The 13,367-nt window shown below is 57.1% G+C and overlaps 1 protein-coding gene across 1 annotated transcript; it reads left to right on the top strand.

Moving 5' to 3' along the window:
- The first annotated feature begins 8,919 nt into the window (after window positions 1-8,919).
- On the top strand, window positions 8,920-12,842 carry IRX3 (iroquois homeobox 3). Its single transcript, XM_082062369.1, has 4 exons — window positions 8,920-9,495; window positions 10,047-11,157; window positions 11,707-11,773; window positions 12,489-12,842. Exons 1-4 carry the CDS (start codon window positions 9,280-9,282, stop codon window positions 12,541-12,543), a joined length of 1,449 nt encoding a protein of 482 aa, XP_081918495.1. The 5' UTR covers window positions 8,920-9,279; the 3' UTR covers window positions 12,544-12,842.
- The last annotated feature ends 525 nt before the right edge of the window (window positions 12,843-13,367 follow it).

Here is a 13,367-nt window from a genome sequence, read left to right as displayed (position 1 = left end):
TTGTAGCCTGCTCTGCACCCGCGGAGCTGAGCGAGGGGACACACACAGGGCGGGTTTCTTTTAATGATCTGGAGCCGCGGGTACGGGTAGTACCTATGGCTCTGACGGGATGCAGGGGCGCGGTGGATGCGCGGAATGCGCAGCGCTGCCCGGAGCCCGCCTGCGCGGTCCCTGCCGCGCAGCCCGGCCCGGCCCCCGGGAGCTCCGCGCCCGCCCCGCGGAGGCTCCGCCGCGGCTCCGCACGCCCCCCCCGCCTGCCCGCCCGCCCGCCCCCCGCTCCGCCCCAGCCCGCTCCGCTCCGCCCGCGCTTTCCCTCCACGGCTGATCCGGAGCTGTTCTCCGCACCTCCTGCTCACCCTTACTTACTTTTAACAAATCACTACAAGCCCGCGGAGCAATCAATAGCTCTGAACGATCGCGTTTGACCTGCTTAAGGAGAGGAAAGAGCAATAACGCCAGCGCCGGCCCCCTTTTTTATTTAAATTTGCACGGTCCGGGCACGGCGTCCCGCCGCGGCTGAGGCACAGGGGGTTGCGGAGAGGAGCCCCCACACCCGCTCCGGCCGAGCCTTCCCCCTGCGCCTCCCGAAGGCTCCAGGTGCGCGGCCACGCAACGCTGAGCCGGGTCACTACCGGCGGGCCTGACCGGCAAGAGCTGCACACCCCGGGGGGGTTCCACCGCCCGCCAAGGCAGCGGGCCTAAATCCACCCCCGCTGGTCTGTACCAGCACCGGCACCCTAAGGAGGGGGCTGAGTCCTGGCGCCCGGGAGCTGGGGTGCGCGTAGTGCCACACCACCCATTCCGCGCCCCTCCCGTTCCCCTCACCCGGGGCGCCCAACTCCCGCCGTCCCCGCCGCCTTCGTAGGTGGAGAGCTGTTCCCTCCCCGGCGCGCTGCCGCCCGCCCCGCCGGGCCATCCCTCACCCACCACATCATCCATTTCCAGCCGCACCTCCGCCACGCTGGGCCCTATTTACGGCTCCGCTTTCATGGCTGCACCGGGTCGGCAGCAGCGCCGGTGCCGAGCGGGCAGACACCCCCCCTGCCCCGCCGGGCTAGTGTGCCTTCCCCGGTGACAGGGAGCCGCGCTTTCCGCCTGGAAGCTGCTTCCAGCCGTGGGGCAGAGACACACACGCCTCTGGCACACTCAGCTTAGCTCGGGCTGCACCGAGAGATGTTTCCTATTCTTTTGGCGAGAGCTCTTCCTTTACTTCCTTTTTTTTTTTTTTTCCCACGTTTGAGGAAATGTTTAAAAATTGTCTAAACAAATAACTTAGAAAAATGCCACAAGACTAGGATGCCTAGCTGATGTTGCACGTTACACGCCGACTGCCTGTCTTGTTTTCCCGTGCCTGCCCACAGCCTCCTCACCCGCACGTACCGGCAGCTCCAGCCGCCTCGCACCCTCTCGGTGCCCATCAGTCTCCCAGTGACAATATCTCCTCCCCGGCACAGCACAGCAAAGCTGCCGGTCTCACACCCGCCCGTGAATTACTGCGGGCTTCTCTCTCCGTACCGCCTCAGTTCTGATTTTGGGCACGGGGTTACACCTTAGACCTTCTACCTCCTCCTAAGAGAGGTTTTACCCTCGGTGACTCGCCCCGTGTCCCGGTGTTGGCCGGCTGAAGGCGACAATCGTGGTTGGAAATCAGTGCGTGTCACCGTCCCGATAACGATGGCAGAGCTGTGAAACCCGTCAATGGAGAAAACAGCAGATAAACCGGGCCCAAGGCCGCCGACACAGACATCTCTGGTCATGCTCCCACTCATCTCCTAAATCATTCCCAAAATACACCGTGGACCCTTCCCCCGGCCGAGCAGGGGGGACGCGGGGCGCAGGCGGGGCCCAGGCTCCCGTGCGCCCGGGAGTTTATAAAAACATATTTCTCTTCGGTAAGTGTTAACACCATCTGCTTATCTGCGAAACGGAGCACGCTGGGGTTCTGTTACACACCCTGAAGTATTTTTTGCAGCTCAGCTCCGCCGTGGCCGTAAGTCGAGAGTAGTCGACGGCAAAGCAGCGCTGGACCGGCGGGACGGGCCCCCACCGGCCCGGGCACCGGCAGGGAACCCCTCAAACCAGTTCTCTGCAGTTCTATCCGGCGTTATTGCAGATCCAGCCTCTTCCACCAAACAACAGATGCAGCCTCTAATGCAAATATTGCCATTTCCCTGCTGAATTAGCCTTGTCACTTAGCCCAGAAGCTGGCAGCGTTAAGCCAGCTTGCATTTTAATTTGGCCCTGAAGTTACTTATTTCATTATTGATCAAACATAATGCTGAATCAATGTTCATCTTGTTACCTGGGCCATTTCCATGTAATACAGTGATAGCACTGCCTGGAGTTACTCATTCCCATCCCAAAGTGACTTTACCATAAAATCAATGCTTGTTTGTTACTGATATAAGGCAGCATCCGTGGGATGAAGAGCAAATAAAGCTGTTACGCCATCGCGATCTAAAAGTTTGGACGGAATATGTACGCGAATAAAGACTTTGATATTTAAATGTATTTTATCGGCATCAAAATCATCCTACCCAGGCCGATGGGACAGAAAATCTCAGGCTGCAAGATGACGGGCTTTGATACTGTAGCTGTTGCCATTTGTAAACGCTACCTGGGACCTAATAGGGGAATCGTTTCTAAACCAGAGCATCATTACACAGCAGATGTGGGCTGTAAGCTCTTCCGGGCAGGGACTGTTTTGGAAAAATAGCAATTAATACAATAGTAATTAATGATTGTGTCACAAGATTAGACTCCGTGCAGTGTTATCTTCAGTCCAGCTGCTGCTCCTTTTCTTTTCTGGTATTTTCCCCTCCAGCTAACAAACCCAGTTACAAATGACACGAAGCTGCCCGCATTCTCGGCTCTCCCATGCGGCGGCCGGAGAGCACTGGAACATCTCACCCGGGGATTGCCCCGCTTGGCTTCCACGCAGACGCTAAAAGCGCCCAGAGTCGTGGTTTGAGTTGCATGTCCCTCGCACGGCGCTCCCACACGGCCAGGTGTGCCCCCCTCTCCCCTGCAGATGCACCGTCCGCATCCCGGGGGAGGCACCTCCTGGCAGGCTGGGGACGAGGGAAGAGGGAGGGGGGCACCCGCTCGAGGAAGCCGGAGATGCACTGTCCCCTCGGGACCGCCCCACGGCCGCAGTCCCGGGCGGGGAGATCAATACCCGGGGCAGTGCGAACCCCCGCGGTGAGGGGACGCGGCTCCCCGCTGCCCCGTACCGGAGGCTCCACCGAGAGCATACAAGAGGGGAACAATCTGGGTTTAAAACTGCAGGTGAAGGCCGATATACCCGGGGGATCTCCGGCTTACAAAGGCTGCAGCCCTCCCGCCGGAGCCGGACCCGCGCACATCCGCGCAGCCGCGGAGATCGGCGGGGGCTCGGTCCCTGCCCGGCCGAGGAAAACCGGGACGGAAAACGGCGAGGGGAAGTTTCCCACAGTTGCGTGCACTTTCTGTCCACTTCTCGGCTCCCGAGGAGCGGCGGGAACGGCCCCCGCCGGGGGTCGGAGTCAGAGAGCCACACGGACACCAGCGAGACACAAAAGTACTCGTTCCGGTGGAAGACGTAAAGTCTAACCGGCTGCATAAAATATATTGGCATAAAATTAGTGAATTGCACTAACAGATTGTAAATCACCTAAGCGGTCAAACCACAGATATGAATCACGAATTCCTGTAAAGATTAATGTTTCCTAAGATTCACAGCAATTATGCATTTTTTGGACAAAAGCCTTCTCCCAGCCTCTCATTCCCGAGTCCTGTGTTTTTGGTTGTTCATTTTCTTTTCTTTTTTTTTTTTTTTTTTTTTTTCTGAAGTCTTTCCAGGTTTCGGTGGGGCTTCTAATGAACGATTTACCAAAGGAAAGGTTTTATTAACACCTTTAAAAACTATAAAGTTAAAAGGGAGGGAGAGAGGGAGCAGATAGGAAGTTAGGTAACACAATATACTGACCTATTGGCAACGATCCGAACGCAAATCAGCAACGCACCACAATGGTGGGAAAAAAACATCAGGAGAAATGAAAGGGAAAAAAAAAATAACAGCAAGAGGCCAGCTTTGCCCGAGCGGGGCCGGGACTGCTGCTCAGAGCTGCCCCCGGAGCCTGCAGCATCTGCTGGTGGCCCCTTACCTTTGCTTACCCCCTTGTGGTACACGGTGTAGTCTGGGCTGCTTAAAAGCAGCAGAAGAAGGAGAACACGATTGCTAGCAGAAAGGGGATATTCTTTCTCGAGGAAATAGGCTGGCAGGAGGTGTACGGGACTTCAGGTCTCTCAGGCACTATTTTTCCCTTCTCGCCTCTGTGCAGAACTGGAGATAACAGTTGGGGCTGCAGGTAACAGAGTCTGTTCTTATTCAATTTCCCCAAATGGCCTGGAGAGCACTTAAAAGCCCGGAGAGCTTCTGGCCAGCACTTTCTTATTAACTAATTTCACTTCGATCCTATTAAAGTCTATGCTTTATAACCTTCAAATGAACCTCTCCTTCTCCCTTCTAAAACAAAGCCATTATCTTTTAATGACGGAGTAAAGCTTTTTAAAAATGTTGCTTCTTCCTTCACTAAAACTGCAGGTCGCGTGTCACACGAAGAGACCCGGGGCACCCACTGCTGCTGCCCCCCCGGTCCCTGCACCCACAGCACTCGGGGGGGCTCGGCCGAGGCTCAGCGGCCCCAGCGCCCGGGCAGAGTTGGGGAGCCAAGGGCAGCCATGGACAGAGGGCGCCAGGAAATGGGATTGGGGAGATCGGCTTCATTTCGCTTTGGGAAAAAGTATCTGCAATAATGGGTTTTAAATGGACATATATATTTACCATATCAAACGGTTTTTGCTGTTTCCTGGTAAGGCTCACCACAAATGGTAATAATAAAAGATGAAGCATTTTTTCTCACCTTAGGTCATTAGATTTACAGACAAGTTACTAAATCATTCTAGCTCCCCAAAACTTGAAGGAAAAACGCACACGCGCTCCCGTCCCCTTTCACTTTTCCTCCCCATTCTGACGAAACCTGCAACGGGAACGGAGACAAAACATTCGCCGAGGCATGAGGAATGTCACCCTTTAATAGTTTACTAATAATAACAATAATGATAAAAAAGTTGACGTTGGCCGCAGAGCACAGATTGTCAGTGGCCTCCTCCCAAAGCCTTAACATGAAGGGTCATTAATTGTGTTTTCTTTCCAAATCATATGTCACTGCAATTAACAGATTCTGATCAAGAGACTCCTTTCAGATTGATTCCATATGTGATAAGGAATGTGCAGCTTGTTATCTATCTGTCGCCTTGGAATTATGGAAAAGCTTCAAACGTGTAATTTGAAGAGTCTTTTACGCGGCGCTTTGATCTTTCCCTCTATTTTTTTAACCCTTTTTAAACTGCGGTCCTTCTCCTAATCCCACTGGTTTGTTTACCCCCCTCTTCCCCCGGTGGCTGCGCCCCATCCCCGCGTGTGCTGCGGCACTCCGGGACTCCCCCCCTGCCCCGGGCCCGGCCATCCCAGGGCCCGGCAGGAGCCTGCTGGAACCCGCAGCCCCGCCGACAGCTGTCCCGCACCTTCGGGCAGGCAACCTCCGGTTCCCCAGCAGGGCCCTGCGGCAAAGACAGGCACCCCCGGCCCGGGGCACCTCCAGGGCCGTGTCCCCTGGTCCCCTTCGCCGCCCGTGACCTGGCGGAGAGGGGCGCGGTGGGAGGTGAGCGCTGGGAACCGGGACTGGAGTCCCAGGGGCGCCGGGGTGGACGCGATGCTGCCCACGGACGGTGCACCTCCTCCCGGCGCGGCTCGTCCGGCAGCCCCGGAGCCGGCTGCGGGCTCGGGGAAGCCCAGCTGCAGCCGGAGGGAGATTTGGTTTTAACTCGGCGGCCGTCTGAGCCTGCCGGGAGAGGAGGGAGGCGAGGCCGGAGGGAGGGCGGGCAGGAGGGTGGGCGGAGGGGTGCGTGTGTGTGTGTTTGGGGTAATAAATCAGGAGCCGCTCTCTCAGCTTTGACAGATCCCGGCCAGGAGACACGTGTCTGTCCGGCCAAGGAGCGCTCCGCCGCCGCGGCTCCCCCCGGGGGCGGCGGCCGTCGGGCCCGGCGCGGCTCCCCCCCGGCTGGAGGACGAGCCGGCTCCAGCCTCCCCTTCGCAACTCCCTTCGGCTCCAGCCAGGCAAAGCGTCTCCCGTTCGGCTTCGCTCTCCCTCCTGCTCGCTCCCTGTCCGCGAGGAAAGGGCTTCGCTCCCTTCCCCGCTCCGCTCCCGCCGCAGCCCCCCCGCCCGCTCTGCCCGGCTCCGCTCCCCGCCTCGCACCCGTCGCTTCCCGGCCCCGGGCTGGTTCCGTCCCCGCAGCGACGCTTCCGCTGCCGTGGACATCGCTCCCCCACCCTGCCCCCGGGAAGATCTCTCCTCTCCTGTTTCTCCCCCACCGTTTGCTATCTTCTCCGCTTTTTTTTTTTTCCCTCCCCTCTCAGCCAAGAACTGCATCCCTGCAGATTTCTCCCGTCCATTTGGTCCGGCTATGTTTCCTCTCCGTTTCTTTCCCATTAATAAACCATCCCTCACCCTCATTCTGACCCGGATCCATTCGCACCCATAAATTTCTCGCCTCCCGCGTCTCCCTCCCGCCACGCAGCCCCACGGGGAGCCCCCGCTCCCGCATGGCCCTGGTCGCTCCCATCCCAGCCCTGCCCGCTACTGCCGGCGGCTCCCGCGGGGCATCAACTTGTATTGATTGTGCTGTTGATTAAAGATCACAAAATAATCCTGCCAGCTTTGCCACTCTGTGCCAGACGTGCACCCTCAAAAAGATGGGACCAGTTTTATATGGGACACCCCCTGCCCGCCCGCAACACCAGCGTGGCGAGCTCGACTGCACCAAACGGCGACTGACTTGTCCGATTTTTCACATTCGCCCCTTTTCTCACCGAGGCAGATCTTTTTAAAACTTGTGGTTTGCATCCAAACTTTCCGTCGACCCCCTCAACATCACATAGCCCCAGCCGAGCGCTTCCTATAGAAAAGTTTAAAGCAGATCAGGACGTCGGGCTCGCTGCCTGTTTTTCTTCTGTATTAGAAAGAAATAAACTTATAACTGAATTTAATATTGTTATCTCCCTTGCATTATACTATCAAAAGCTATCACAGGAGCAACGTTGAATAGAAAAAAAAAATAAATTCCTCCAACCCAGAGTTGTTTTTGCACTAGATTAGCAGATAGGAAATGCTATAAAGATGAACTTAATACGATTAGAGATGTTTCCTACAGATTTTCATATATTGATTCAGGGAATTTTAATTCTGGAGCTTGCTTTGCTATAATCCGCATTTATTACAAGCTGATATAGTTTTATTATAGCAAGCTATCAAGGTCGATTCCTTTAACTGCATAATCTGACATGAATTTCATTTTAAAAGAAATGTAGTTATAAAAATCCATACTGTGGGCACAGTGGTTATATTGTACCTAAATCATATTTTAAAGGCAATAAATCCAGAGAGTATTTAGGAAAAGAGGGGAATATGCTTAAACAGCTCTCCTCCAGTCTTAACTACTCAAAAGACCTTTCAAACTTTTTTTTTTTTTTTAATTTAAACACGGAGTATTTAAGAAAGCAGATAACGGTGGCAGGATGAAGTCCACTCTCCCCTGCCCGCAATCCCAGCCCCACAGGTCGGATGAACGTTTTCGGTTTCCCTCCCTCCGCCCGGCCGTAGCGGAGCAGGACATGCCGGCGCTTGCCAAAGACGAGCCGTGATTGAACTGTATTTTAACTACTCTGAAAAGGCTAAATTGCAACTCACACGCTGGTTTCGGAGGGAGGGGGCGAGTGGGGGAGACGGCTAAAAAAAACCAAAAAGGGCAAACCGTCATTTAAAATGTGTTGGCCATTAAAAAAAAAATCTTATTAGGTAATTAAAACGTATCTTGACTCCTTCCCAATAGCTCCTTGCACGCCCTTACCACTGCTCCCTTTGCAAATGTTGCACGTACCAGGTACTTCCTTCTAAGCCTTGTAGTGATTCAGAACAGAGGGAATAAGCAAAATGATCATAAATTTCCTAATTAGAGATTTCGCACCAAGACAAAAAGGTGTTAATGAGTTTAATTCCAGTGCCTGTCATTGTCCCTTTTTTCACACCACTTATTTACTAATGGCCCAGAGGGCTGCTCCCGTCTCTCCTTTGTTAAGATTTTAATTTGCCTTCTTTTCTGCCTTTGATGTAAAATTGTGACCTACAACTCTTTGAAGTCCCTTATTAGGAGGAAAATTAACTTAGCTTTTCCACTGTATCTGCCCACTGTTAGCCCAGACAAAATGTAGAGAACTCCTTAAAGATTCAGTACACTCGGAAATTTTTCAAGGTAGCTCTGAAAATGCAAATTAAAGAAAAAATCTAATAGACTTTTAAATCTATATTAGGGGATGTAACCCTCGCCAGGGCTGAAGAGGGGGAAGGGAAGGAGTGAATATCTTAATAAAGAAAACAAAATGAACCCGGGCAAGGAAAGGCTGTAAATTTGAAAACCTGAAAAGGAGCACTGGGCCGGGGGGGGAGCCTTTATTTTTAAATGTCACAACTTTTTCCTGTCCCTCTCGTGTGCCGCTCACAGCTGACACTCTGGCTTCCTATGCTCCGGGGGAGAGGGGGGCTATGAAAGAAATTATATCTAAATCTATCTCTATATAATTAGAATACCATGAGGCAGGGTTAAACCTTTGTAAAACACACAACTGATTGGCGATCGCTAAAACGAGATTTGAAAGCAACTCAAATAAAAGATCGCGACGTCAGTAAACAGATTTAGGGAAGAAAAAAAAAAAAAAAGTAGCTAGTGACAAACCCGGCGAGAGCGAGCTCTGGGCATGAGAGAGAGAGGGAGGCAGAGGGAGAGAGAGAGACTTAAAAGAAATAGGAGGGGCTTGCGAGAGACTAGAAATGTCAATCAGAGCCCGGAGTCCCAATAATCTCAGGCAATCTGTTAGGACCTGACCTGGGTCCACTCAGATCAATAGGAAAAGTGAGAGAAGAAAGAAGCGATCGGATCGTTTACCGCGGCGGCCGAGGACAGGAGGGAGCCCGCGGCCTCCGCGCACCCCCAGCTCCCCCCCCATGTCTGCCGGAGTTTGCGGGAGGCGCTGAAAGTGCGGGCGGCCGGCGAGGGCGAGAGACCCGACTCCCTCCTCCGCTCCCGGCCCTGCTACTTTCTCCCCTTTCTCTCCCTTCTTCCTCTCTTCTCCCCCCCCCTCCTCCTCCTCCTTCCCCCCTCCCCTGCCCCCGCTCCCCCACCATGTCTTTCCCCCAGCTGGGCTACCAGTACATCAGGCCGATTTACCCGGCGGAGCGCCCGGGGAGCGGCGGCTCCCGCGGCGGCCCCGAGCTGGCCCCGTCCGGGACCCTCTCCAACGTGCTCTCCTCCATGTACGGCGCGCCCTACGCCGCCGCCGCCCAGGGCTACGGAGCCTTCCTGCCCTACGCCGCCGAGCTGCCCATCTTCCCCCAGCTGGTAAGAGGCCCCTCCGGGGCCCTCCGCTCGCTGCCCGGGACGCTCGGGATGGGGCCGGCCGGGACGCCGTTCGCGCTGGGGATCGGTCCGGGGGGCCGCAGGGGAAGACGCCGGGAGGGCTGTCAGTGGAGACGAGGCGTTATCGCCGCCCGGCCCCGAGAGCGCTGCCGCAGAGGTGCTGGGCTGGAGCGGCGACCCCGCGGCTTCCCCAGCTCCTCCCGCAAGGCTTGACGGCTGCAGTGAGCGGCCCCGGCTGCCGGTGGCCCCTCCGCGCACACGCACCTGGGGAGCCGCTCCTCCCGCCCGGGCACCCCGCGGGCACTGGCCGCCCGCCTCGGCCGGGCCGGGGCTGCCGGGGCCGGAGAGTGTCCGGCGCGGCGGGGCCGGGGTTGGGGAGCGCGGCGGCGCGAGAAGGCAGCTCGGCCCGGCCGCCGCGCTGGTGTCGAACGAGTTCTGCTCCCGGTAACGGCAGCGGGGCGGCGGGATGGAGGGGCTCCGGGCCGGGCCCGCCGCGCCGTCTCAGCCGGGCCGCCCCTTCCCTCTCGCTGCAGGGCGCCCAATACGAGCTGAAGGAGAGCCCGGGGGTGCAGCACGCCGCCTTCCCCCACCACCATCCTGCCTTCTACCCCTACGGGCAGTACCAGTTCGGGGACCCGTCGCGGCCCAAGAACGCCACCCGGGAAAGCACCAGCACTCTGAAGGCCTGGCTCAACGAGCACCGGAAAAACCCCTACCCCACCAAGGGCGAGAAGATCATGCTGGCCATCATCACCAAAATGACTCTCACCCAAGTGTCCACCTGGTTCGCCAACGCGCGGCGGCGGCTTAAAAAGGAGAATAAAATGACCTGGGCCCCCCGCAGCAGGACGGACGAGGAGGGCAACTCCTACGGGAGCGACCACGAGGGGGAAGAGGACAAGAGGGAGGACGAGGAGGAGATCGACCTGGAGAACATCGACACCGAGAACATCGAGAGTAACAAGGACGAGCTGGAGGACGAGCTGCAGGACGCCGATCTCCTGCACTCCGACTCCAAGACGGACTCGGAGGGCTCCGAGGGCTTCGAGGACCTGCCTGGCTCCGAGGAGCGCTACCTCAAGGCCGCCGATGGGGAGCCGCACCACCTCCGCCACCACCACCTCCACCACCATCACCACCACCACCACCACAAGTGCGAGCTCCCCGCCCCTGCCACCGCTACCCCCGCAAACCTGGAGCCCCTCAAGCCGCCCCTCCAGCCGTCGCCGCACCACCTCTCGCCCCCCTCCTCCGCCTCCTCCTCCGCCGCCTCCTCTCCGACGGACGGCGCTTTGGCCGGCACCCTGCCGAAGCCCAAGATCTGGTCGCTGGCTGAGACGGCCACCAGCCCGGACAACCCCCGCAAGTCTCCCGGCGGCGGCTCCCCGCCGGCGGCCGGCCCCCAGCCGCTGCCGCTGCCCCCCCCGCCACCCCACAGACTCGTCTCCTCCTGTCCCCTGGGCAAGTTTCCCAACTGGACCAACCGCGCCTTCCCGGCCCACCACCACCCGGCCCCGCACCCGCTGGCCTTACTGAACACTCCCCACCTGCTGGGGCTGGGGGCCACCCCTGCCGCCCCCTCCGCCGCCGCCGCCTTCCCGCGGCCCGCGGACCAGGCGCAGAGCGCGGAGCCCGCCGGAGCAGGTGACCGCTGAGGGACGCGGCGGGGACGGGACGGGCCGACGGCCGCCGCGGGGGGCTCGGCGGTGCTGCGCAGTGCGGCGCGGAGCGGCGCGGGAGGCCCCGCGGGACCTTGTGCGAGGGGCCGAGGCCGGGGGGCGACGTTCCCGCGGTTTCTCACGGTCCCCTCAGCCCGGCGCAGCCGTCGGGGCGCAGGTGGCGGCGGGCGGGCGGCCGCGGGGCCCCCGGGGCGGCGGCAGTGGGGGGGCCTCCTCGTCCGGTTAGTCTCAAACCCCGAGAATTACCTTCCTCCGACGGAGATAATTTTTGTTGCTGTTGTTGTTGGTGCTCAAATCGTCTTTGTGCGAAGGACCCGGCCGTAAGGCTTGCTCCGGGGCTGGTTTGTTTTCCTTTTGACGGTCACTCCTGCAGCATAGCAGTCGTTTTGTCGTATTTGCAACTTGCTAAGAAGAGATCTTAAGTCTAGAGGTTTAATTCAGGGATGTGGGGAAATAAAACGGGGGCTATAAAGGAACTTTTTTTTTTTGTTTCCTTTGTTTCTTCTCTTTTTAGATCGATCTAGTGCCTTGGAAGTAGAGAAAAAGTTAATAAAGACAGCTTTCCAGCCAGTGCAGAGGCGGTAAGAGATTGCTTCCTCAGTCTCCTAAGGATATATAGAGGGAGTTGTAAATGGTTAGCTTATTTTCTCCGCTTCTTTAGTTCCCTTTCCAGGGCGGTTTCTTGTTCTTCCTCTGCGTGCGTAGTGGGTTATTCTGATATTTATATATTTTTGCTGTTCTCTCTTCCGGAGTTCGGGAGCGGTGCCCAGGGCAGGCCGGGCTGCGGTGGCGGGGCCGGGTGGTGCGGCTGCTGTGCCCGGGCTCGGCTCGGCTCGGCTCGGCTCTGGCCAGGCAGGCGGGAGCAGCCGGTGCCGGCCTTTCCCCCGAGCACCACCGGCCCGGCCTGCCCGGACGCCAATAGCAGCCGCCGGTGCCGCCGAACGTGAGAGAAAAATACAGCGGCAGTGGGAAAACAATAAATTAAAATAAAACCCCCCAGCTAGTATGAAAACTTAAGAGACTGAGCCTTGCTGTCCCGAGTCTGGCGTAGCAGTCGCTGAAATCAATTACTCTTTTGATTGATTGAAACCACGGGGATCGGGCCCGTGGTATTTTCGTAGCTAAATAAATTTCCTATAACTCGCTCTGAAAACTTTTTATATTTAGAAATCTATTTTTTAAAAAAATAACAACAACAACAACAAAAGTAGTGCTACCTACACTTAAATATATTGTGCCAGCACAACCTAACTAGAAATCCTATTAAATATTTTTTTCTGTGTCATTTTTTTCCAGGCCCCAGAACCAACTTGATGCCGCTATGGTTCTATCGGCGTTGTCATCATCATAGTTAATTTTTTATTGTTGTTGTAATGATTGTAAAAAGAAATCTCTGTATAGTTACAACTTGTAAGCATGTCTGTATATTAAAACTAAAAAGGAAAAAAAAATACCCGCTTCTGTATTATCATCTGGATTAGCAGAGTTTGTGAGGTTTTTGGAAGTCCAGTGAGGATTAGGTGTTTCGATTTTTTTGTTGTTGTTGTTTGTTTTTGTACATACGGTAAAAATGTACATATGTGTGAACCAAATTGTACAAGAAAGTATATATTTTTGGCTAATAAATAAACTGTTGCCACTTTGACTACACTCTCTTTCCCCACCTCTGGAATTATTTTTTCTCCCACCCTTACCCCCTCCCGTTCCCGCCGGTGACTTGTTTTTCTGCGGCAGCCGAGGCCGCGCAGGGGCCGCGGCAGGAGCGGCGCATCCTCGGGCGGAGCGCGGGCCGGAGCCGCCGGGGCCGCCTGGAGGCGGAGCGGGTGTTCGCGGTGTCCGGGCGCCGCCGGGCACTGCGGCCGGGCCGGGCAGGGGCAGTGGCGGGGCCGGCCGGGCGGGCGCGCGGCCCTTCCCGCGGCGGCCGCGGCGGGACTCAACGCTGGAGCCGCAGCGCCCCCTGCAGGCGTCGCCGTCCCGGTGGTGCCGGAGGCGGGGCGGGGGGAGCGGGGAGTGAGACTCCGTGTGCAGATCTGGGGACAGCGCCCTGCCCCAGGGAAGCCGGGGATGGCGCCGGGGGGGAGCCCGGGGGCAGCCGGCAGCGGCCCGGCGGTGATCCATCGCCCCCCGAGGACCTTATTACCGGGTGCCGGCTATTGATCTCCCGCCCCCTCGGAG

The sequence above is a fragment of the Streptopelia decaocto genome (assembly GCF_964273445.1).
Source record: "Streptopelia decaocto genome assembly, chromosome: 11".
NCBI lineage: Eukaryota > Metazoa > Chordata > Aves > Columbiformes > Columbidae > Streptopelia > Streptopelia decaocto.
Note: the sequence above shows the minus strand (reverse complement) of the source record. Positions and strands in the feature narration are given on the sequence as shown.